Genomic DNA, 24,054 nt, shown 5'->3' on the forward strand with positions numbered 1-24,054 from the left:
AGACAAGTTGCAAAACTCGGCTATGGATGTGGGTTTTTAAGACGTGACTTCTGAGAACTGATTTTCTCAATATTTTTACTAAAAGTGTGGTACACCAAGTTTCTGGCACCGATTCAGTAAGTTTTCTGAAACTGTTTTAGATAGTATACCCTAAAACTGCGATAGGTAGTATATACTGATACTACTATAGATAGACTGTACTGAAAACACTTAAAATAGTGTATATTGAGACTATAGTAAAACTAATAAACATTGATTAACACTGCGATGTACGAAACAAACTTTACAGTTCTGATACTGTTTTCATAAAATATCTTTTAATAAACACTAGAACTGTAAATTGATGCATAAAACTATTAATACAGACAAAACGTAATTAGACAATGAGCACCAAAGGTACTCGCGAACAGGGTACAAGAGGCCATGGCAGAGGCTGTAGAGGTGCTCGAGTTCGGTCTTCGTCATTTGGCAATTTGCCTAATTTGGATACTAGTGAGACACCGGCTTCACCCATGGTTGAGGCTGAGTCTTATGATTGAGCGACTGAGGACGACGCACTATCCCAAGCCATGTTGAGGATTTTAGAGAGGGTTGCTGGGCCCAACACTAGACCTAGAGGCCACAGGTAGGTTAAGGAATAACTCTGGTCTAATGGAGTTGAGCTTTTCAGAGGTATTGCTAGAGTTTCCCCGAATGTGGCTGAGTACTGGATAGAGCCCACAGTGAGGATTATGGACGATCTAGACTGCACACCCGAGCATAAATTAAAGGGTGTTGTATTGCTGCTACGTGATGAGGCATTCAGTGGTGGCTCACTGTTAAGGAGGGCACTCAGACCGATCGACTGACTTGGGAGTTCTTTAAGACCACTTTCTAGGGGAAGTATGTGGGGGCTAGTTATGGGGATGCTTGTTGGAGGGAGTTCGTAAATCTGACTCAAGGAGATAGATCAGTGGCTGTGTATGAGGTTGAATTTCTGAGATTGAGCCGCTATGCGCTAGGTATGGTGGCGGCAGAGTACGAGAGATATGTTCGCTTCGAGGATGGCCTCAAGGATTATCAGTGGGTTTTGATAGCTCCATAGAGGGAGCGAGACCTTGCGGAACTAGTGGATAAGGCAAATATCACTGAGGAAGTGAAGTGCGTTGAGTGCCAAAACTGAGAGAGAGGTAAGAGCAAGAGGGATTCGGAGCCCTTGAGCTCCATTTAGAGGCCTAAGAAAAAGGTCATGGTTGATGGGTCGATCAGAATTAGGGCTCCTATTGCTACTACTAGTCAGCCACCGTGTACTGACTGTGGTAGAGGCCGTTAAGGTGAGTGTTGGAAAGGAACTGGGTCTGGTTTGAGGTGCAGTTTATTAGAGCACCGTATTAGAGAGTGTCTACGAAGGTCCGGTCAGATGCAAGCTCTGGATACTGGTACTGGACGAACACCAAGAGTAGCTCAGCAGCCATCGAGAGGTCGTAGTCAGGCCAGAGGTAGTAATAGGTTGGGCCATGGTCAGAGAGCACTGGGCAAAGGTGCTGGTCTTACTAAAGCGAGGTAGGCAGTTCTAGTTTATGTTGCACGTCACCGAGAGGATGGAAATGCTCCAGATGTTATCAGGGTATGTTCTTTATTTATAATGTACTTTATATTGCATTGATAGATATAGGATCCATTCACTCCTATATAGCTCGTATTGTGTCCGAGAACTTGGGTATCTTGGTTGGAAGCACTACGAGTGAGGTGACTATACTGAGTCTGCTAGGACAATATGTAAGGGTAAATAAGTTGTTTAGAGACGTTCTTGTAGAGATTCAAGGGGCTATTTTTCTAGCTGATATGATGAAATTGGCTTTTGGAAAGTTTGATCTGATACTGGGAATGAATTGGTTGGTTAAACATCGAGTGAGCTTAGATTGTGCCACAAAAGGGTTATACTGAGAATTGAGCAAGATAGCAGTTAGTCGTAATTGGGGAATGTCGGAACTACTTATCAAATGTGATTTCTGTTTTGAGAGCGGAAAAGTTGGTTCGTAAAGGATGTGAGGCGTATCTGGCCTACATCAGCGTTTTAGATTATGGGGATTCTTCGGTTAAGGATATCAGGACGGTTAAGGACTTTCTAGACGTTTTTCCTGAAGAACTACCTAGGTTACCTCCGAATCGTGAAGTAGATTTCGGGATTGAGCTCCTTCCTGGTACAGCTCTAGTGTCTATCACTCCCTATAGAATGGCACCAAAAGAGCTTGTGGAGCTTAAGGCTCAAATTGAAGAGTTACTGGACCGTGGGTTCGTCTGCCCTAGTGTATCTCCGTGGGGAGCACCAATTCTGTTCGTGAAAAAGAAGGATGGATCCATGCATATGTGTATTGACTATCGATAATTGAACAAGTTGACAATCAAGAATAGCTATCCCTTACTGAGGATAGATGATCTGTTTGACCAATTTAGAGAGGCTTCGATTTTCTCCAAGATTGACCTTTGATCAGGATATCATCATTTGAGGGTTAAGGAGATTGATGTATACAAGATAGTATTTAGGACTCGATACGGTCATTACGAGTTCCTAGTGATGCCATTTGGACTGATGAATGCACAACCAGCTTTCATAGTTCTAATGAATCGAGTGTTCTAGCCCTATCTAGATTGGTTCGTGGTGGTATTTATTGACGACATACTGGTGTACTCGAAGACTGAGGATGAGCACGATGAACACCTTAGAGTGGTTCTACAAATCTTGTGAGAGAAACAACTGTACGCCAAGTTCAGTAAATGTGAGTTCTGGTTACAGGAAGTAACATTTCTAGGGCATGTGATTTCTACTGAGTGTATTAGGGTCGATCCTCGAAAGATTGAGGCGGTGTTGGATTGGAAACAACTTAAGATTGTATATGAGATTCACAGTTTTCTAGGACTGGCAAGGTATTATCGACGATTTGTAGAGGGTTTTTCACTGATTGTAGCACCATTGACTAAGCTACTATGTAAGGGTGTGCCATTTAACTGGACTGATGCGCAGCAAGAGATATTTGAGAAGCTCAAAATTATATTGACTGAGGCCCCTGTTTGAAATAGCCAGAGTCTGGAAAAGAGTTTACTATCTACAGCGATGAATCACATGTCAGTTTGGGGTGTGTGTTGATGCAAGAGGGTAAGGTGGTAGCGTATGCGTCTCATCATCTTAAGACTCATGAGGCAAATTATCTGACGCATGACCTAGAGTTGGCCGCAATGGTGTTCGCTTTGAAAATTTGGAGGCATTACCTATATGGTGTAAAGTGTATCATCTACACGGATCACAAAAGTATCAAGTATCTCCTCACTCAGAAGGAGCTAAATCTTAAGCATCGTAGATGGATTGAGTTGCTGATGGACTACAACTGTATAATGGAATACCACCCTGGTAAGGCTAATGTGGTGGCAGGCGCACTGAGCCGTAGGGTTGAGGACGAGTCCTTGGGTCTTCAGTTACGACAAATTGGGAGTGGCAATATTGTGGATTTTGGACTGAATAGCGAATGGGTACTCTATTTTCGTGGGAAAATCTGTGTACCGATTGATACTGAGTTAAGGCAGTCTATACTGTGAGAGGCCATAGTATCCCTTATGCTATGTATCCTAGTGGAAATAAGATGTACCGAGACCTTCGTGAGTTATATTAGTGGCCAGGTCTTAAATGAGAGGTTATCGATTTTGTGGGTAAATGTCTGACTTTCCAGTAGGTTAAGGCTGAGCATCAGTTACCTTCGGGTTTGTTGCAGCCAGTTAGGATTCCATTTTGGAAGTGGGAGCGGGTGACTATGGACTTTGTTAGTGGGTTACCCCTCAAACCTACTAAGAAGGATTCTGTGTGGGTCATCGTGGATCGATTAACCAAGTCTGCCCATTTCATACCGGTTCATGCTGACTACTCATTGCAGAAGCTGGCTAAACTATATGTGTTTGAGATAGTGAGACTGCATGGGGTACAAGTTTCGATCATACTTGATAGGGATCCTCGCTTCACGTCTCAATTCCAAAAGAAGCTACATGAAGCTTTGGGTACAAGGTTCAACTTCAGTACTACGTTCCATCCTCAAATAGATGGTCAATCTGATAGGGTGATTAAGATACTAGAGGATATGTTAAGGAGCTATGTCATTGACTTCCGAGGCACTTGGAAGTATTACCTGCTACTAGCAGAGTTTGCTTATAACAACAACTATCAGTCTAGCATTTAGATGGCACCTTACGAGGCATTATATGGTCGTAGATGTCGCACACCTTCATGTTGGACTGAGTTGGGCGAGCAACGTGTCCTGGGCCCTAAACTAGTTTTTGATACCGAGGATAAAGTTAGATTAATTCGAGACCGATTGAAAGCGGCGTCTGATATACAGAAGTCTTACGCAGATCTAAAGCATCGTGAGATCGAGTTTTCTATGGGAGACTTCATTTTTCTTCAGGTCTTGCCATGGAAGAAGGTACTGAGATTTGGTCGTAAGGTCAAGTTAAGCCCAAGGTTTATTGGACCATATCGCATACTCAAATGAGTGAGACTGATTGCCTACCAGTTAGAGCTACCTCTAGAGTTGGACCGGATTCATGATATTTTCCACGTATCGATGTTCAGGCGCTACTGCTCTGATCCGATGCATATTGTTCCTGTTGAGGATATCGAGATTAGCCAGATCTGACCTTCGAGGAAGAGCTGGTTCAGATATTGGATCACGACGTAAAGATTCTGAGGAGAAAATCCATCCTACTAGTTAAGGTTCTATGGCGTAATCATAGTTCTAAGAAGGCTGCGTGGGAGCCTGAGGATGCGATGCGTCAGCAGTATCCTCATCTATTCTGATCAAGTAAAATTTTGAGGTCAAAATTTTCTTTTAGGGGGTAGAGTTGTAACACCCCAAAGTTTGTATATTTGTTTCCGTGTATTTGTGACACAACTGTGTATCTGCTTCAGTGGTTAAGTGTTCTGGGTGTGTGTGTGAGGCCTTAAGTTCAAGCCTTGTCTTGGGAAAAGTTTTCTATTTTTCTGAACAAAGCCGTATCACCAGTCAGTAGGCTTATAATTAAATATTGGTAAAATATGTCAGAATAGGTTTGTTGGTCTGGTGGTTAACTGGAGAGCTAAGGAGCAAAAGGTCTGAAGTTTGAACCTCTACTTATGCAAAAGGGATTTATTTTTGCTGCTTGTGCCGTGTAGGAGTTTGAGGTGTGGTAAAATCCTGAGTGTTTAAGGTGTGTGCAGAAGTAGTGGACGGTTAAAGAGTGTTTAAGGGGTGTGGGGAAGTGTGGGAGAAAATTTAGGGGTAAATGGGAGGAAATTAGGGGATTATGGGGAAAATATCCAAAATCTGATCATTTTCTTTTCTTTTTGAATAAAAAGAGAGATTCAGTTTTCTCTCCATCTTCATGACAATTTGTTTCCCCATCTCTACCGTTTTCATTTCTCAATTCTTCCCTTTGCCGCCAAATTCTACTTCTCCCTCCCACCCTTGGTATTTCTTTTTGTTTTTCCTGGCTTCAATCGTTCGTTTGTGGCATCCTTCGTTTCCATCTATTCGGTAAGTGAAATAAGGTGGTACTGGTTTTCTTCTCAACTTTCGATTTCTTCCCTTCTTGCTGAGAGTTTCTTAACATTTCTCTATTCTTTTCCTAGCTGAACCTTTGCCTTGCTACCTTTCCCTTTTCCGGTCCTTTTTATTTATACTCTCTTTCTGTGCATTGTTCTCTTCGCGTTTCCAGTAAGTTTAGTTTTGATTAACTTTAAACTAGGATTTGGGCAAGTGTTAATATGGATTCTTTTGGTTTAGGGGTTTATTAAAGGTTATCGCTCGACAACGTTCTGAAGACGGGGAATTCCTGCTACTCGATATAAGGTAATGGCTTATCGCTCATAAGATGATAACTTTGCTTCGAGATTTAGATAAATTCGATGGTTTAAATGATTAACCTAGTGTTTATTTCAGATTTTAGGTATAGGTGTGCTAGAGAGATTTTGGACGTCAAAATTGAAGCAGGTGTGTAATCGTAACACTGTAAACAGAAAATGGCGAAAAGCCAGAAAGTGAGGCTGTCGACGCCACACGGGCGTGTGGTAGGCCGTGTGATCGAACACGAGTGTGTGATCGACGAGGCTGGCCACTTACGATACACGGGTTTGGCCGAATTGTGTCATGTGGACCACACGAGCGTGTGGGATTTTTAGGCCAGGCCATATGATCTACACGGAAAAGGCCAATTTGGGCCATGTGGGCCACACACCCGTATGGGCCCACACGGGCAAACATCATGGGCTTGTAGGCCCGTTTTCACTGTTTAATTGCTAAGGTTGTACGGGTTGACTGAGTCGATTGTGGACCTACTGTAGGGTCAATAAGCTTACCTAGTCCCTTAATTGACTGAAATAACTGTATGATTGATATGATTAAGCATGATGATGTCCCAATGATTTGATACTGTATGTTGGTTTACATGCATGATATTATGTATAGCATGTCATATTTGTATATTGCAATGCATTGGGTTGGGGATTTTAATGTTCGGAGGAAGTGTACTGATAGGCCTCGAGCCTAATTTACTGGCAGCTCAGCTGCAAACTACTGTTTTGTGCCGTATTCGATACTTTTTGGAGTGTAGGGATGGGTGGGTTGATTATATCCCCATATGGAGTGTAGGGTTGGACGGAGTTGGTGTGTATAGGCTGGATGGGTAGGATTTTGTGACTGTATGTCTGTTACTGTACTAATTATTGATAATGTAACGGGCCAAGACCCTAATACATGACTGCTTCTGTACTGAAATGGGCTAAGGCCAAAACAGAAATTGAATCTGGTATTGAAAGGGCTTAAGCCCAGAACGTGATTGTATTTTGTCGGCTTGTTCTATATGGGGGATTACACATTGAGTTTTTCTAAACTCACCCTTCTAATTTATCTGTACAGATAATCCCTTGGCTAGGGCAGATCAGTGCGGCGGAGGACTCAGCGGTGGCCACACAACCTTATTTGACTTTGTTTCATTCTTAATTATGATTTTAAATTTTATTTGGGAATTTTATTATAAATATGGCCTCTAAGGATTTTTTCTTAAATTTGGGATTTTCAATTTATAACTACTAGTTTTAGGAAAACTCGAGTCTTCAAAAGAACCAAACGTTTTAACAAAATACTCACAATTACGCAATCTGTTTTAAAAAGCTTCCGCATAGATTAACGTTTTGAAAGCTTTCGAATGATTAATTAACACGACATTAGAATTAATAAATAATAATGAAAGAAATCTAAATGGAAAATGTATTTAGCAAAGTTATGGTTTCCCAACACAAGCTACAGATTTCAAACACACTACCATGTGACATCGCCAGATTCGGCCATAACGTCCAGGCCGAGTTTGGGGTGTTACACTATGTGAGGTAACAAAGTATCCTTACCTTGAAACAGTTTAATCACAGTAATCTTGCAACTTATGCAAGGCAAATGTATCGTCAGATACCGTTGCTAATCTAACCCTCAGCTACCTTAGATGATTAAACATGCACTGATTAAGTACTGTGTCCATTAATTACAATTGCAATCTGTTTAAATAATTATTTCATTAGTTACCTAACAATTCTAATGCAAGAATAACTTAGTCATGATTTTACTTAATCAAGCATCTTACTGACGCCTATAATAACATAAACATAATTTTAATAATATTAACAAAAGAAATGCAATCAACCTAACACAAATTAAATTCAAGCTAAATTGATTAAACTAACCATTCCAACAACATAGATACTCATAGATGTGTTCAGCATAACAACAACAGAAATTAAAGAGATAGGGAACAAGAATCAAATCCGGTGTTTTTCCGTGGCTTGACTAGTTGCTCCGTTCTTCCTTCTCCATTGTCCTCGTCGAGCAAGGCTGCTATCAACACTTAATTGCTGCTCCAAATAGCTAATGAATGCCCCTTTCCCAAGAGGAGAAAATTGGCAAGAGAGCAAAGGAATTTTGGAATGGAAAAGAAGAGAGAAAGTAGAAAGAAGAGAGGAAAGATGTGAATGCTTGAGGTGTGTTTTTCAAATGACCAGCCTAAGGGGGGTTTTTATAGCTGAGGAGGGCTGCTAAAAATAGCTAAATTTATTAGCCAAAGAGCCCTCCCTTGGCCGGTCACACATGTGGCAAGGTTGATAGTTTCAACTTTGCTAATTTAGGTTTGGGGCAAATCTATAAAGCCACCAATTGTGGAGGGGTTTGAATTCAACTTGAACAAGTCTTCAAGGGCCTCTTTGCAAGCTTAAATAATAAGCTAATAAGCTGATTTGGGTAAGCTCTTAGGATGGTTTTTGGGCTGTCTATTTCTTGGTCGGTTCAGTTCACTCGGTTTAGTTCAACTCGACCACTTTTTCATAATTAATTAATAATAATTTATTAACCCTAATTAAATTGGATATAAATTAAAATTAATTATATTATGAATTAATACATATAATTTTGGACCGTCTTAGGCTGAAATTTAGCTTGCCTCGATACTTCAAATTACTTCTCGATTTTGTGCTTCTAGTAGTGTCTGCCAAGCCATTTTTCGTCCTTTGTACAAATTTGTCAAAAATAACCAAAAGTCGTCAAAATTAATTATAAAATTAAGTAAAATTCAACATGTTCATATTTTAAGTGCACTTTGATTATTTTGTAAAAATTAATTATTTTTTCGACAAGAACTTTATCGAAACTATATGATTTTAAGTTAAAAAGGGTATGTAAAAATGTGTAAATTTATGTGTTTCCACACCCCCAAACTTAATTCATTGCTCTTCTCGAGTAATGGACAAATTAAAAATAATTACTCAAAAAAACCTTTGAAAAATTCCTTCCGAAGAACATTCTTCCCAGAATTATGAATTTAATATACTTATGCTCAAAAATAAGAAATTTGATAGTTAAGCTACTTAAGTATACATATCGTTCAAATTAATCTCAACAACTATTATGATAGCACAATTAGACTAAATGCTTCCTTAACAACACATGTTATCCCTTACCAAATTGATTTTATTTCCTTATTCAAGATTAAGCTACAATCATTAAGTTTAACTTATCCCTTCATATGTTGAACATAGCAATTTCTCTCCACTAATATAGGTACCATAAAAAACTTAAATCAATAGGTGTTTAAAAAGGTTGTAACGTAGCTAGGCTAGAGGTAGGTAAAAGATAGATAAATTTAGGCTTTTAAACCCTAGACTCAACTTCAATCGAACCTTTGGAATAACTTCCCTCAATACACCAACTTACTTTGCTTTCACATGCTCCTTTGTACATCTATTTTCTTTCAAGTACATGTGTTTTTTTTTTGTTTTTTGTTTTGAGCATTTTACTGTACGTACTACAATTTTTAGAGCATTTGATACTTCTTTAAACTCCCCCAAACTTATTTTCAAAGAATATTCTGAATAGTACTGAGTCTAGTGTTTGAGACAATTTAAAGATAATAAAAAGAGAAGTGATGGCTAAATATTGCAAGGGTTTAAATAAAATTAAGCCATATAGTCTCAAAGTTGGGTTTCAAAGGATAAAATTTCATCAAGGTTGGCTTGAAAGGCTCAAACGGTCCAAGCAAGAGTTGCCTAAATCATTTTCAACATTCCATGCTTCCTAGGATTTCGCCTCAAGAAACTACTAAGTCAATTCTAGAGACTTAAACTTTCATGCATGCCTACCTTTCTTAAGGAACTAAAAATTTTATGGTACGATTTGCATGCTTTATTAAAAATACATTTATATTATTAGTCAGCTAACATAACAATTTATTGAAATAATAGAACTTTATTTATACTGAAGTTTAGCATATATAACAAAATTTCAAATTATTGAACAAAATATATCCTAATCATAATGAAAATAACTATTTATTCTGAGTGGAAATAATTTCAATTTTTCGATCCCCCTACTTAATATGAACAATGTCTTCATTATTTAAAGTGGATAGATACTATACACCAGGTAGGATTCTAGAAAAGAGGAGGTGAGTTAATGTGACTGCTTAAGTACCCAACTCTTTCTATTGCCACACTTTATACTTCGCGACTTGTTCAATTTTATTAATGATTTTCATCTCTTTTTTTATTATACAAAAATTCCTAATTAACTTTATCCTAAAATAACCTAAGAACATAAATAAAATAAAGTCGAGATCTCCCATTTATTTATTTGCAGATCCTTCCGAATTCGACTCATCTTTTACTCTATCATTATTGTCTTTGCATGAATCACCTCGCTTCTTTTTCGATAATGGGCTCCATGGTTCAAATATGTAATCTAGAAACTCAGGCACAAAAATAAATGGATCACTGTAAATTTTCGTAAGAGCACTTCTCATCGAGTCATCCTTTATTTTTGAGTATTTCAAGTAAGCTTGTTGCTGCCACTGCATATGTTGCATTATGTCCATTAACTTTGACAGCTCATCTCAAATATCTAGGTGAGGTGGTTGAGCTCTGAACATTTAAGTCTCGATATCAAGTTCAGCTTCTAGATTCATTGGTTCCACCTTATCAGGGACTTTAGCCGATTGCACTGGCTCGATATTTGTGGGATCTTCTTCTTCTTCTTTTTTAGGATCCTCACTTTCTTTAACTCATTGCTGTAGAACAAAGTCTCCAGCTATTCGATAGAGGTCGCTTGTGCCCTGGCTATAGCCTGTCTTCTTTACGTTTGTAAGAATTTTAGCTTTCAAGGACAAAATTGTTATCGTAAAGGGAAAGTAAGCTGGCCCAGAACATGAACACCTAATGACACAATTCCACATTTCCTTCAAGATGATTTTTCCCACATCAATGGTCTTCCCAGTTAAAATCGAGTATAATAAGACCATTCGCTCTAATGAGATTGTAGTCCCATGTGAGCTAGGCATAAGGCTGAATCGGATGAAGTAGAACCATACCTTTGCGAGTGGAGTCAAATATTCTCTTCGACAAGTGTGGATTCCTTGCTTTGACACAGTCCACTTAGAACCTAGAACTGTAAGTTCCCCGAGAATTTCTTGCAATTTTTCATACTCTATATTGCTCATCAAGGAGGAATATTTGTTGTTTTTGAAATCAGGCAATTCAAAGAACTCATTAATAGTGTTTGAAGTTATTGGTACCTTGATTCCGCGAACTGGAACTTCTGTAAACTCGATTGAGGTTAAATTCGCATAGAATTCGCGTACTGAGGTTAAATTCGCATAGAATTTGCGTACTAACTCCTCATCCAAACTAGGTCTCTTCTCACAAAACAACTCCCAATTGAGAGTTTCAGCAACTTGACAAATACGCACCATAAAAACAATATAGTTGCTTTCTTTCAGTGTGAAACCTTTCTCTAGATACATCTGTTGATTCTTGAAGATACTCTCTTATCTTGCTTTGGCTTCTTCACAGTGGAACTTGTTTTGTGATTCGTCAATTTAGGCAGATGCACGAGTTCTCTTGCGAGGCATGATTAACCTGATCATAAAATCGTAACAATTATTTTCTCAAAAATTTAGTTAATATAAAATATTAATAATTCAATAAATTGAAAAATTAGATAATAAAATAAAAATTTAGGAGAAAAATTGGTCTTACCACCATTTTTGTAAAAATTAAGAGCTCTTAAGAAAAATAATTTTGAATCAAAAGATGACAAATTAAAATAGGTTAGGGGTTTTTGCCTAAGGATGGGTGAAAGGGTGGTGTGCCGCTCGGGTATGCAAGGCAGCAGCGCGCAGCAGGGGATGGATGTGAGCAGCGTGCGAATCATTGAGCAGGCCTGGTGTGGGCGCGTGCGAGGTGCTGCTAACCGATCAGCTGGGCAATGCTATGGCTAGGGAATTGCTAGGAGGTTTCGACACTTAACGGGTTTTGCTGTTTTTGGAGGGAATGGTGTATGAATGGAAAAAAAAAGAATAGATGGGTGGAATTTATAGTTAAAGAAGTAGAAACTAGAGTAGAATTCTTAAAATTTTAAGTTCTAATTCTACTCAAAGTAAATAACAATTAATAATTAATATAATGCATATTAAATTATTATTTGCTATTAATTTATTAAGATAAAAACTTATCGAATAAAATATGATTAAATTAAAACTAATCCTAACTCTAAATAATGCTGATAATAATTAATATATAATATAATGGATAATTATATATTAATAATTATCATCTTTTCTTTTTCTTTTTTTATTGAACTAAAACATTTAGTCTAGATGCTTTTTGAAAATATTACCAAAAGAGGCATCTAATTTTAATATTTACAAAAGTGCAACCAAATTTTTAAAAATAATTCAATTAAGTTCCTAGACTTAATGAAAATTCAAAATTGAGTTGCAACATAAAACTTGGATCAAAATTGACCATCTTCTTTGAAAAACTAAAATTTATTTTGTCATTTAGGAATAATTTCTTGGGAAATTATGTTAAAATCAATTCTAGGAAAGATTGGAGAGGTTACAAGCGGTCCCCTTAAGTTTCAATTTGCTAGACAAAATTTATTTTAACATACTAATCACGAAAATTAAATATCGATAAAATGAACAAGAAAAAGTAAATATCCCTAAATCATTTATTCAAATAGAAGAACAAGAAAAATTAAATATCTGATAAAATGAACGAGATTTGATTTTGTTTAATTTTATATCCCCAGTAATGTTTCTAACGTAGAGCATTAACTCAAAAATTACCTCCCTTACCTTGAAGTTCAACAACTCCGTATGGATAGACTTGATGAATCATAAATGGACCAGGCCAAAGTGATTTTAACTTACCAGGAAAGAACCTTAATCTGGAATTGAATAACAAGACTTGCTGACCTACTTCAAATTCTCGAACTCGAATGTGCTTGTGATGCCATTTCTTGAGTCTTTCCTTAAGTAATTTGACATTATCATATGAAGACATTTAGAATTCTTCTAACTCATTAAGTTGAAGCATCTGTTTCTCTTTGGCACTTCTAATATCCAAGTTGAGTCGTTGGAGAGCCCAGTAAGCTTTGTGTTCTAACTCTAAGGGTATATGGCAGGCTTTCCCAAAGACCAACATATTAGGTGACATCCCTAAAGGTGACTTGTATGTTGTCCTGTAAACCTAGAAAGCATCATCTAGTCTTTTGGACCAATCTCGTCAGTTAGGGCAAACTGCCTTCTCAAGTATGTCTTTGATCTCCTTGTTTGCTAGTTTAGCCTGCCCATTCATCTACGGATGGTAAGTAGAAGCGACATTGTGTTTCACTCCATGTTTATCTAATAACCATTTCAACCACTTGTTCAACCCACTTAGACACATAGTTTACTTCTACTAATATGTACTTGTGACCAAAAGACGAAGGGAAAGGACCAAGAAAGTAAATACCCCAAACATCGAATAATTCTACCTCAATGATGTTTGTTCGAGGCATCTCATTTCTATTGGTGACATTTCTGACCCTTCGACATCGATCACAACTCTTTATGTAAGCATATGCATCTTTGAATAGTGTTGCCCAAAAGAATCCGGCTTGCAATACCTTGGCTATAGTATGTGTACCTTCGAAGTGTCCCCCACTCGAAGCTAAGTGACAACAGTATAAAATCTTATGTACTTCAGCTTCTGCCATGCATCTCCTGATCATTTGATCTGCACACTTTTTAAAGAAATACGGTTTTTCCCAGAAATAGTACTTCACATCGTGAAGAAACTTTTTCTTTTGATGATGCGTCTTATCAATTGGCATCAAACCACAAGCTAAAAAGTTAGCCATATCAGCAAACTAAAGGGTATTATGGACATGATTTACCTTCAGTATGTGTTCATTTGGAAATGTCTCTCGAATTGGTATAAGAGGAGAGTTCCCTTTTTCCAGCTCTAATCTAGACAAGTGGTCTACTACTTGGTTTTCCACACCCTTTCGATCTTGAATTTCTAGATTGAACTCTTGAAGTAGAAGTACCCATCGAATCAGTCTCAGCTTAGCATCTTTCTTGGCAAGTAAATACTTAATTGTCGAGTGGTCCGTATAAACAGTCACTTTGTTACCTACAAGATAAGATCAAAACTTGTCAAAAGCAAACACAATAGCAAGTACCTCTTTTTCTGTTATCGTGTAATTTAGTTGAGCTCCTGTTAGAGTCCGACTTGCATAGTAGATGGGATGAAAAACTTTGTTCCTTCGCTGACCCATGACAGCTCCGATCGTGAAGTTACTTGCGTCACACATCAATTCAAATGGCAAATCCCAGCCTGGTGTGACTACTATGGGTGCTGAGACTAACCGAGTCTTCAAATCATTGAAAGCTCTTAAGCACTCCTCATCAAATTTAAACATCGTGTCCTCCAATAATTTTCATAAGGGTTTGGCAACTTTGGAAAAGTCCTTGATGAATCTTCGATAGAAACCAGCGTGGCCCAAAAAGCTCCTAACACCCTTTACAGATATTAGATGTGGGAGTTTCTCAATAACATCTACCTTTGCTTTATCTACCTCGATTCCATGTCTTGTTATCTGATGCCCGAGAATAATACCTACTCGTACCATGAAATGACACTTTTCCAAGTTGAGTACAAGGTTTGTTTCTTCGCATCACCTTAGTCACTTGGCTAGATTGGCTAGGCAATCATCATATGTATCTCCGAATACTGAAAAATCATCCATAAAAACTTCAAAATATTTCTCAACCATGTCAGTAAAAATAGACATCATACATCTTTGAAATGTATCAGGTGCATTACATAAACCAAATGGCATACGCCTAAATGAAAATGTACTATAAGGGCAGGTGAATGTTGTCTTGTGCTAATATTCCAGTGCTACTGTAATCTGATTATACCCTGAGTATCCATTGAGAAAACAGTAATAGTCTTGCCCTGCGAGTCTATCCAGCATCTGGTCCAAAAATAGAAAAGGAAAGTGATCTTTCCTAGTTACCTTGTTCAGCTTTCGGTAATCGATGCAAATTCTCCATCCCATAACCGTTCTAGTCAGTATCAACTAGTTGTTCTCGTTTTCAATGACCGTGATACCTCCTTTCTTTGGCACGCACTGGACCGAACTTACTTATCAACTATCTAAAATGGGGTAAATTATACCCGTATCTAACCACTTGATGATTTCTTTCTTGACTACGTCCTTCATGATGGGGTTCAGTCTTCATTGTCCATCAATAGTCCCTTTTTCATCATCTTCTAAGATAATCTTGTGCATGCATACAGATGGACTAATTTTGCGAATCTCAACTATGGTTCATTCGATAGCCTTCTTGAATTATTTCAACACCAGGATGAGTTTCTCCTCTTACACAGTAGTTAATTCTGCTGAAACAATCACAGGCAGAGTAAAAGAGTTACCTAAATAAACATATTTCAATTGTGAGGGAAGTACCTTCAGTTCCAATTTAAGTGGCTCCCCGATTGACACTTTTGGTTGGGCTTAATCCCTTTAGTTCCAACAAAGATAAGTATTCATCCTCCTCTTCATCATTTGGAGGATCTGATGTCAAAATTTGTTCCAATGGGTCCTCAACATAATTGAATTCCTTCTCCACGATTAAATCCTCTAAATCGGACACTGCAAAATAATCATCAATTGTGTAAATAAATCGCATAGACTTAAAAACGTTAAACATTACCTGGTCATCCTGAACACGCATAGTAAGCTCGCCCTTCTACACATCAATAAGGGTCCTTCCTGTTGCTAAGAATGGTCTTCCTAGGATGATTGGAACCTCTTTGTCCGCTTCAAAGTCTGGAATCACAAAGTTAGCAGGAAAGATAAATTTGTCTACACGTGCCAATACGTCCTCGATTTTTCCTTCTGGATGTGCTAAGGATCGATCTGCTAATTAAAGTGTAACCGTAGTAGGTCTAACTTCACCTATCCTCAACTTTCTAAATATTGACATGGGCATCAAGTTGATACTTGTACCCAAGCCACATAGTGCCTTACCACAATATGTTTCTCCAATATTTTAAGGTATGGTAAAACATCTAAGATCCTTCAATTTTGGGGGTAGTTTGTCTTGAAGATATGCACTGCATTCCTTCGTCAGGCCTACCGTCTCAAATTCTCCATGTATTCTTTTTTTAGATAGGATATCCTTCATGAATTTCATGTAGTTCGGCATTTGTTCAAGTGCTTCAACCAACGGGATGTTGATATGAAGTTGCTTGAGTACGTCTAGGAACTTCTGGAATTGAATTTCTTGCTTCTGAAGTCTTTAAGGGTAGGGTGGTGAAAGTTTCTTTATTGGAACTGGTTGATTCGTTTTCTGTGGCAATTCTACATCAATGAAGTTATTAGTTGATCAAAATTAGCTAGTTCCGAAGTTACCTTGTCAGATTTTGCAGATTCAAATTCCAATGAAACTAGAATTTCAACACTCGGTTGAACTTCCCCTGAGTCTTGAGCGTTAGCTGGCTCCTTTTCAACTTTAAAAGAATTGGGCTCTAAAGTCTTTTCACTCCTTAATGTTAATGCGTTACAATGCTCCTTCCCTGGATTCCTCAGATTCTCCGTATCACTAGGTAAAGCACCTTGTGGTAGGTTTCTGAGTTTAGTTGAAAGCTAGCCCACCTGATTCTGCAAATTCCTTAGAAAGGCATCATTTTTCACATGTATTGTATGCCTTTAATAGATTCTCTAGGCTATTGGATGTTTTATCTTGGGTTGGTTTCTGAGCTTGTTGGGAAAAACTAGGTGGCTGGGTTGATCTAGGTTCGACATAATTATTACTGGTTCTTGCCCCTTGGTTACTCCAAGAAAAATTAGGGTGGTTTCACCATGATGGGTTATCAAAATTGGATTGCAGCCCTTGCCTTCCTCCATTTTGGTTCCTGTTACCATGTAATACACAGATTCTAGGTTCGATGGACATTCTTCGAACAAATGTCCTTCCCCATAATAAGCACAGGCTACATTTTCAAATTGATTCAATGGCTATGATAGAAAACTATTACACCAATTAGTAGTAAGATTTTTTAGCATTTAGGATATTGATGATACTTAAGATGCGAGTGAACTAAAAGAGTCTGCTTCATTTATTCCAGTGACTCGTCTTCCTGACAATGCTCAATTGGTTGGCCATTGATAATTGTTGTTGGCAATCCTCTCAATGATTTCATTAGCCTTATTATAAGACTTAGAAAGGAGAGCACCATTAGCAGAAGCGTCCACTACCATCCTCGTGTGAGGATTAGACCATTATAAAATGCCTCAAGTTGTATGCAATGTGGGATTTCGTGATGAGCGTACTTCCGTAATAATTCTTTGTACCTTTCCCATGCCTCATACAATGACTCATCATCCATTTGCTGGAAAGCAGTGATTTCATTCCTCAACTTAGCATTCTTGCTAGGCGGGAAATACTTCATAAGGATTTTTTTTCTAACTCTTGCCATGTTGAAATTGAGTTCGATGGTAATGAGTTCAACCAAGCTCAAGCTCTATCCCTTAATGAATATGGGAATAGCTTCAATCGTAATGCATCTTCAGGTACTCCGGCTAACTTGAAAGAACCACTCACCTCCATAAATAGTCTTAAGTGTAGGTGAGGATCTTTGGTAGGCATTCCACTGAATTGGCCCACTGTTTAAAGCATCTAGAACATGACTGGCTTCAAATCGAACTGTTCTGCCTCAATTTCGGGTCTCCTAATACCCGGATTAAGATCATGAAATACTGGCATGGCATACTGTCTTAAAGCTCTATCCCTATCATCAGCAATAAGGATAGGATTTTGAGCAAGGTTTGCTCCGTTTCCTTGGTTCAGAATTGCACCATTTGAAGCTCGTATAATGAGATAACTGATTTTTAATGAATAGTGGTCAGAACCATCGGACAGTAAAACAGGGGAGAATTTAACGAATAAATTTCATTATTTGGTTAACCCAAAAATTCTGGAAATTTTATGATAAGAAGATATATGAGCCTAGTTTCAGGGAAAATTTACGAATCTAAATTTTGAGTTTCGTAACTCGAGTTATAATTAAATTAGTGACTGTTACGCGAGTGGACAGTTTTATTGGGAGTAGTGAAATAAATCATTTTGATTTGTTTAAGTATTCGAAAATTTTTTAATGTTCCCGGTTTGGACCCAAACCGTTTACGTTGCATGTTTTAGGGTCTCGAGGGTCCTTTTTAGGGATATATTGATTAAACGTGAGTGAATTAATTTTAAAAGTAAATTTTTATGCTCCGAACTAGTAACTTAAGTCAGGTAACGCCTCGTGCTCGACTCTGGCAATGGTCTCGGGTAAGGGGTCCTACAGTAAAATATACCAAATCTTGTCATAGGTGATTATCTCGATTCAGTAGTCATAATGAACTTTCACTTAAGGGGTCCTACAGTAAAATATACCAAATCAACTAGTTGATATCCTTACAGGATCTTCTAATCTTCTACTAGAATAACGAGTCGAAAAAAACTACTTATTTCTCGACCTCACAATCCAGACCTGTGTAGGGTCAAGGTGTCCACGGATAGACCATATAAATTTTGGGTTAATTCTCACCTTAATGACTTCCTAGGGTTGTCAGGCCTAGGGTTTAAATTCTTTCTTTCCTAAACAGTTGATCTGGTAATAAACCCCTACAAAACAATTAACTATTCATACCTTCACTTACTAATCCTTCACAGAAAGATTAGTTCCTCATGGATCTAATAAACAATATAAACTTTATAGAAGGAACAAACATGAAGAATAATTCAAGAAAATAAAATTTAGAAGACCTATAGGGGACACACGACAGTGTCACAGGGCCGTGTGTCACACACGGCTGAGACACACACCCGTGTCTTAAGCCATGTGGACAAGAAATTGGCCAAAATCAAGCCATTTCCTTCACCCATTCAAAGCATACAGCTACAAGCCATTTGCACCTTTAACCAAGGCATCAAAACATACCAAAACATGCATAATAAGACAAATTCAATAAGCCACTATTCCATCCAACCAATATGCCATATAGGCACCTCAATCACAAATAAGCACATATACCTAATCTTATACATATTTGGCCATAACTCATCCATACATATCTAGCTCAATTCTATAGCAAATTATACCATAATTAACCATATTGAATGCTAGATGAATGGTCAATTATACATATGTTTGGATAGATTTGATAAATTGTGATTGAGGTGCCTTAATGGCATATTGGTTGTATGGATTTATGGTCTATTGAAATGGTCTTATTATGCATGTTTTGGTATGTTTTGGTAACTTGTTCATAGGTGCATTTGGCTTGTAGGTACTTGATGGAATTTGGTGAAAGGAATGGCTTGATTTTGGCCTATTTCTTGTCTACACGGCCAAAGACACAGGCGTGTGTCTGAGCCATGTGTGACACACAGCCATGCAACATGGTCGTGTGTCCCCTGTAGGTTTTAATGGTTGTTTTTTGAAAGTTACACATCTTAGCACACGGCTTGCCACACGGGCATGTGAGGCCATTTCAAGAGTTACACGGCTTGGCACACGGGCGTGTGGCTTAGCCGTGTGACCCAAGTCAGAGAGTTAAATGGGCATGGACACGGGTTGGGACACAGCCGAATGTCCCTATTTTGAATGTTACACAGCCTTGAGACACGGGCATTTTTCCCAGTCGTGTGAGGCACACGGTCGTGTGATCCTTGTAATTTGAATTTTTTGAAATTTTTCCTTAAGGTTTCGTAAGTTCTCGATTGAGTCCCGAATCATTTCTAAAGTGTTTCTAAGGCCTCAAGGGCTCGAATAGGGGATGACATGCACGTGTTTGAATGATTTATGCTATGATTTATCTAATGTTTAGAAATGAATGTTTTAAGCTACGTTTTTACGGTAATGCTTCGTAACCCTATTCAGACGACGGATACTGGTTAAGGGTGTTACACTAGTCCCACCATTTTTGTTTCTCTTAGCTCTATCCAACAAATAGGCATTCTACACCTTCTACCATATAGGGCTTCAGTGGGTGACATCTTTAAACTGGCATGTAGCTATTGCTGTAGGCGAATTCAATCAAGCGAACATATTTTTCCTGGTTTGACATGAAATTGATCATAGAATAGCGCATCATGTCTTCAACTACTTGAATCACTCTTTCAGATTAGCCATCTGTTTGATGAAGGGATGCAATGCTAAATCTCAGTTTTGTCTCCAATGATTGCTATATTTGTTGCCAAAATCTCAAAGTAAACCTCGGATCTCTACCAGACACAATGGACGATGGCACCTCATGGAGGCGTACCACTTCGATGACATATAATTCATCCAGCTTTTCTAAAGAGTATGTAGTATTCATAGGAAAGAAATGTGCTAACTTTGTGGGATGATCTACTACCACCAAAAAGTAATTATTCTTGGAGGGACTAAGAGGTAATCTAGAAACAAAGTCCATGGTGATCCTATCTCATTTCCATTCGAGAATTTCCAAAGGGTACAATTTACTCGAAGGAACTTGATACACTGCCTTTACTCTTTGGCATGCCAGATATGTGGAAGCATATTTTGAGATTTCCTTATTCATACCAGGCCCCAGGTAAGAGTCTCTCAAACCTCTATACATTTTGACGCCACCAGGGTGAAGTGAAAAAGCCCCTTGGTGAGCTTCCTTTAATAATTTCTTTCTCAAATAATTTCCCATCAGTGCAAACACTCAGTTCCTGAATCTGTGTTCACCATCCTTACCTACTGATAACTCCTGAAAAGAGTTATATTTTAGGCCTTTAGACTTGGTTAATTTTTCATACTTGAGTAAATTTAGTTGCATTTTAGGAAATTATATTAATATTTTTATAACATTGCATCATGAAGCTTAGATTGTGCTTTGATGTCACTATATGTTACTTTTACTTGTGGGATGAAAGGAATTATGTGTTGTTTATAACAGGTGTAGAAACGAGGAAAAGAAGTGAAGGAGTGAAGTTTTGTTATGACAAAAGGTTGGATAGATTTCCGGCCTAAATGCTGTGACAATTCCAGAAAGATGTTGACTCAACTGTCAATCTGTGCCACTCTTAGCTAGCTGTACTTGTACCAGAAATATTTACTTGATAAAAAGGGAGAAAATAGTGTGTGCTGAAAGGAGGGCCTACCCTATTAAAAGAAGAAATATAAAGAAAGAAAGGAGGTATTTTTTCCTCTCACACAATTTCTCGTGGGAGATCCAGAGATGCAAGGAAATAGGGCAGAAGCAAAGGAACAGAGCAGCAACACAGGGAAGAAGGAGAAGCATTCAACCCTGGGGATACGATCTTACTTACTACTATTTACTTGATTCGACGTGTGCACTTGCACATTCGCATTTTATATTCACACGCAACAAGTTTTTGGCACCGTTGCGAGGGATCAGTAATTTGGTGAAATTTAGTTTTGTTATTTTGTTATATAATTCCATTGGTTTCACTTAACTTTTTTGTTTTTAATTTTTACAGGTTTGCTCTTAGTGCATGAGTAGAGGAATTCCTGCTAACAAAGAGTACCCTTTTGACCTATAGTTCGAGAGAACCGAGAAGGAGGCAAGAATTGTAAGATATGGCTATGATTGGAAATGATCCAGGTAAGGAAGATCTATTACATCTGAATGGTCGGGATGTTGTTTTGCCTATCCCTTGTGTGATGGATGATAGAGACAGACCCATTCGAGAGCATGTTCTGGCAAACTTGGATGATTTGAGTCTAGGAATAGTCAGGCCACAGATTTAAGCTTAGCATTTTGAGTTGAAACCAGTAATGTTTCAGATGCTGGAAACGTAGGATAGTTCAATGGATTGCCTATTGAAGATCCATAATTGCACTTAAGACTTTTCTTGGAAGTCTGTGACTTATTCAGGCAATACGGTGTTCCTAAAGATGCCCTACGACTTAAATTTTTTCCATATTCATTAAGAGATCATGCCAAAACATGGTAGAATGCTTTGCCATTAGGGAAGTGGAATCTTTGTCAAAGGTTTTTGCTATGGTATAATCCTCCAAATATGAATGTCAAGTTAAGGAATGATATCACATCTTTTCGTTAATCAGAGGATGAGATGTTATATGAAGCTTGGGAGCGATTCAAGGAATGACTTAAGAAATGTCCAATGCATGGTTTCCAACACTAGAAACAGATGAAAATGTTTTGCAATGGATTAAATGCACATACAAGGATGGTAGTTGATGTGTCTGCTAATGGTACTTTGCTAGAGAGATCAGATAATGAAGCATATGAGATTTTGCAACAGATTGCCAACAATTATTATCAATACCCTACTACGAGAATAGGGACTGGTAGAAGAGTTGCTGACATAGTGGAGATTGATACAATCACTTTATTAACAACTCAGGTATCATCTTTAGCTAATATGATCAAAACACTAAAGAGACCACCTGCAGTTCAGGAGATGAAAAGAACCAAGCTATCATGTGTTTATTGTGGGGAAGATCATGTTTTTGATGAATGCCCATCAGACCCAACCTCTGTGTGTTACATGGGTAATTTCAACCGGAACAATAACCCATATTCCAACACCTGCAACCCAGGGTAGAAACAACATCCAAACTTCAGTTGGAATAATCAAGGAATGGTGAACTCCAACAATGTTGTTCGATAGAATGCCAAAAATGCACCACTTGGTTATAATCAACCCATGCCACGACAAAATGCTCAACAAAGTTCAGCATCATCTTCTTCATCTATGGGAGCTCTGTTGAATGACTATTTGGCAAAAAAAGATGTTGTGATCTAGAGTCAAGCTGCATCCCTAAGAGCTTTGGAAAATCAAATAGGGCAAATTGCCAATGCATTAAACTTGATACCTTAAGGAGCATTTCCAAGTTACACTAAAAATTCAAGATCTCAAGGGAAGGTACATTGCGAGCCCATTATGCATAGAAGTGGTACTCAGTTACCTGATTTTGTTAATGATGCCATTGCAGACGAGGACAACCAAAATCTCACACATAGAAAGAATTTAGATCCATCTGTGGAGTAGTTTACAACTTCACAGACCAATTAAAAGATTGCTATAACAGAATCAGAGTGTGCTACAAGTAAAAATGCCATAACAAAACAATATCAGCAATCTGAAGGAAGGCCACTGCCACCTTTTCCTCAATGATTTTAGAAATCTATGCAAGATTTTCAGTTCAAAAAACTTTTGGATGTCCTGAAGTAGCTCCATATCAACATACCGTTGGTGGAAGCATTGGTGCAAATGCCCAACCACATAAAATTCATGAAAGATATCTTGTTAAAGAAGCGAAGATTAGGGGCATTTGAAGTTGTTGCTCTCACTAAATGGTGCACAACGATGCTAATGAACAAATTACCACCAAAATTGAAGGTCCTAGGGAGTTTTACTATTCCTTGTTCTATTGGAAACCATTATGTTCGTAAGGCATTATGCGATTTAGGAGCAAGTATAAATTTAATGTCTATGTTTTTTTCAGGAAGCTAGGAATTGGAAAGGCAAGACCCACCAGAGTCACGCTGCAACTAGTTGATCTTCCTTATGCACATCCGAAAGGTAAAATTGAAGATCTACTGATAAGAGTAGATAAATTTATTTTTCCAGTAGATTTTATTATTTTAGAATGTGAAGTTGATAAAGGAGTATCAATTGTTCTTGGAAGACCTTTTCTAGCTACAAGTAGAACGCTAATTGATGTGCAGAAAGGTTAGTTAACAATGAGGGTTAATGACCAGTAAATTACTTTTAATGTTTTTGATGCCATGAAGTGTGCAAATGAAAATGAAGAATGTCACGCCATTGTGTTTATCGAAATAGCGGTGGAATTAGAGTTTCCAAATTTTGTCACTATAATTCTAATAATGATGATGCAAATCTATTTGAGTTGAGTGAAGCAGAAACGACTAAAGAACTTGGTAAACTTATGGAGACCAAGAGGATTGAAGATAGACCAGGGAAGAGTTTTGAATCTTTAGATTTATTAGCTCATTCTTTTAAGCCTCCTCAACCTTCTATAGAGGAACCTCTCACATTGGAGTTAAAGTCTTTGCCATTACATTTAAACTATGCCTACTTGGGAAACAACAACACTCTGCCAGTAGTAATCTCTGCAGAGTTGACACCTGATCAGAAGACTAAGTTACTAGATGTTCTGAAGAGATCTAAAAA

The 24,054-nt window shown here is 38.0% G+C and overlaps 1 protein-coding gene and 2 non-coding genes across 3 annotated transcripts; 2 read left to right on the plus strand and 1 right to left on the minus strand.

The window, feature by feature from the left end:
- The first annotated feature begins 383 nt into the window (after positions 1-383).
- LOC105789596 (uncharacterized) lies at positions 384-3,055 on the plus strand. The gene is made up of 6 exons (XM_012616971.1): positions 384-515; positions 878-1,062; positions 1,354-1,542; positions 1,649-1,699; positions 2,002-2,290; positions 2,777-3,055. The coding sequence occupies exons 1-6, from the start codon at positions 384-386 to the stop codon at positions 3,053-3,055; spliced, it is 1,125 nt and encodes a 374-aa protein (XP_012472425.1).
- Positions 3,056-17,186: 14,131 nt separating this feature from the next.
- LOC128039430 (small nucleolar RNA R71) lies at positions 17,187-17,293 on the plus strand. The gene has a single exon (XR_008193933.1). It is a non-coding gene; the product is annotated as a small nucleolar RNA R71 (small nucleolar RNA).
- Positions 17,294-21,921: 4,628 nt separating this feature from the next.
- LOC128039381 (small nucleolar RNA R71) lies at positions 21,922-22,028 on the minus strand. Its single transcript, XR_008193886.1, has one exon. It is a non-coding gene; the product is annotated as a small nucleolar RNA R71 (small nucleolar RNA).
- Between the last annotated feature and the right edge of the window lie 2,026 nt (positions 22,029-24,054).

Source organism: Gossypium raimondii, chromosome 2 (genome assembly GCF_025698545.1).
Source record: "Gossypium raimondii isolate GPD5lz chromosome 2, ASM2569854v1, whole genome shotgun sequence".
Lineage (NCBI taxonomy): Eukaryota > Viridiplantae > Streptophyta > Magnoliopsida > Malvales > Malvaceae > Gossypium > Gossypium raimondii.

Excerpts from the sequence above, each read along its gene's own strand:
- LOC105789596 (XM_012616971.1), top strand. The coding sequence starts at position 384 with ATGAGCACCAAAGGTACTCGCGAACAGGGTACAAGAGGCCATGGCAGA. Across the intron at positions 1,700-2,001 it reads TATTGTGTCCGAGAACTTGG|AGCGGAAAAGTTGGTTCGTA; the intron begins GTATCTTGGTTG and ends TTCTGTTTTGAG. Across the intron at positions 2,291-2,776 it reads GTGGGTTCGTCTGCCCTAGT|GAAGTAACATTTCTAGGGCA; the intron begins GTATCTCCGTGG and ends TTCTGGTTACAG.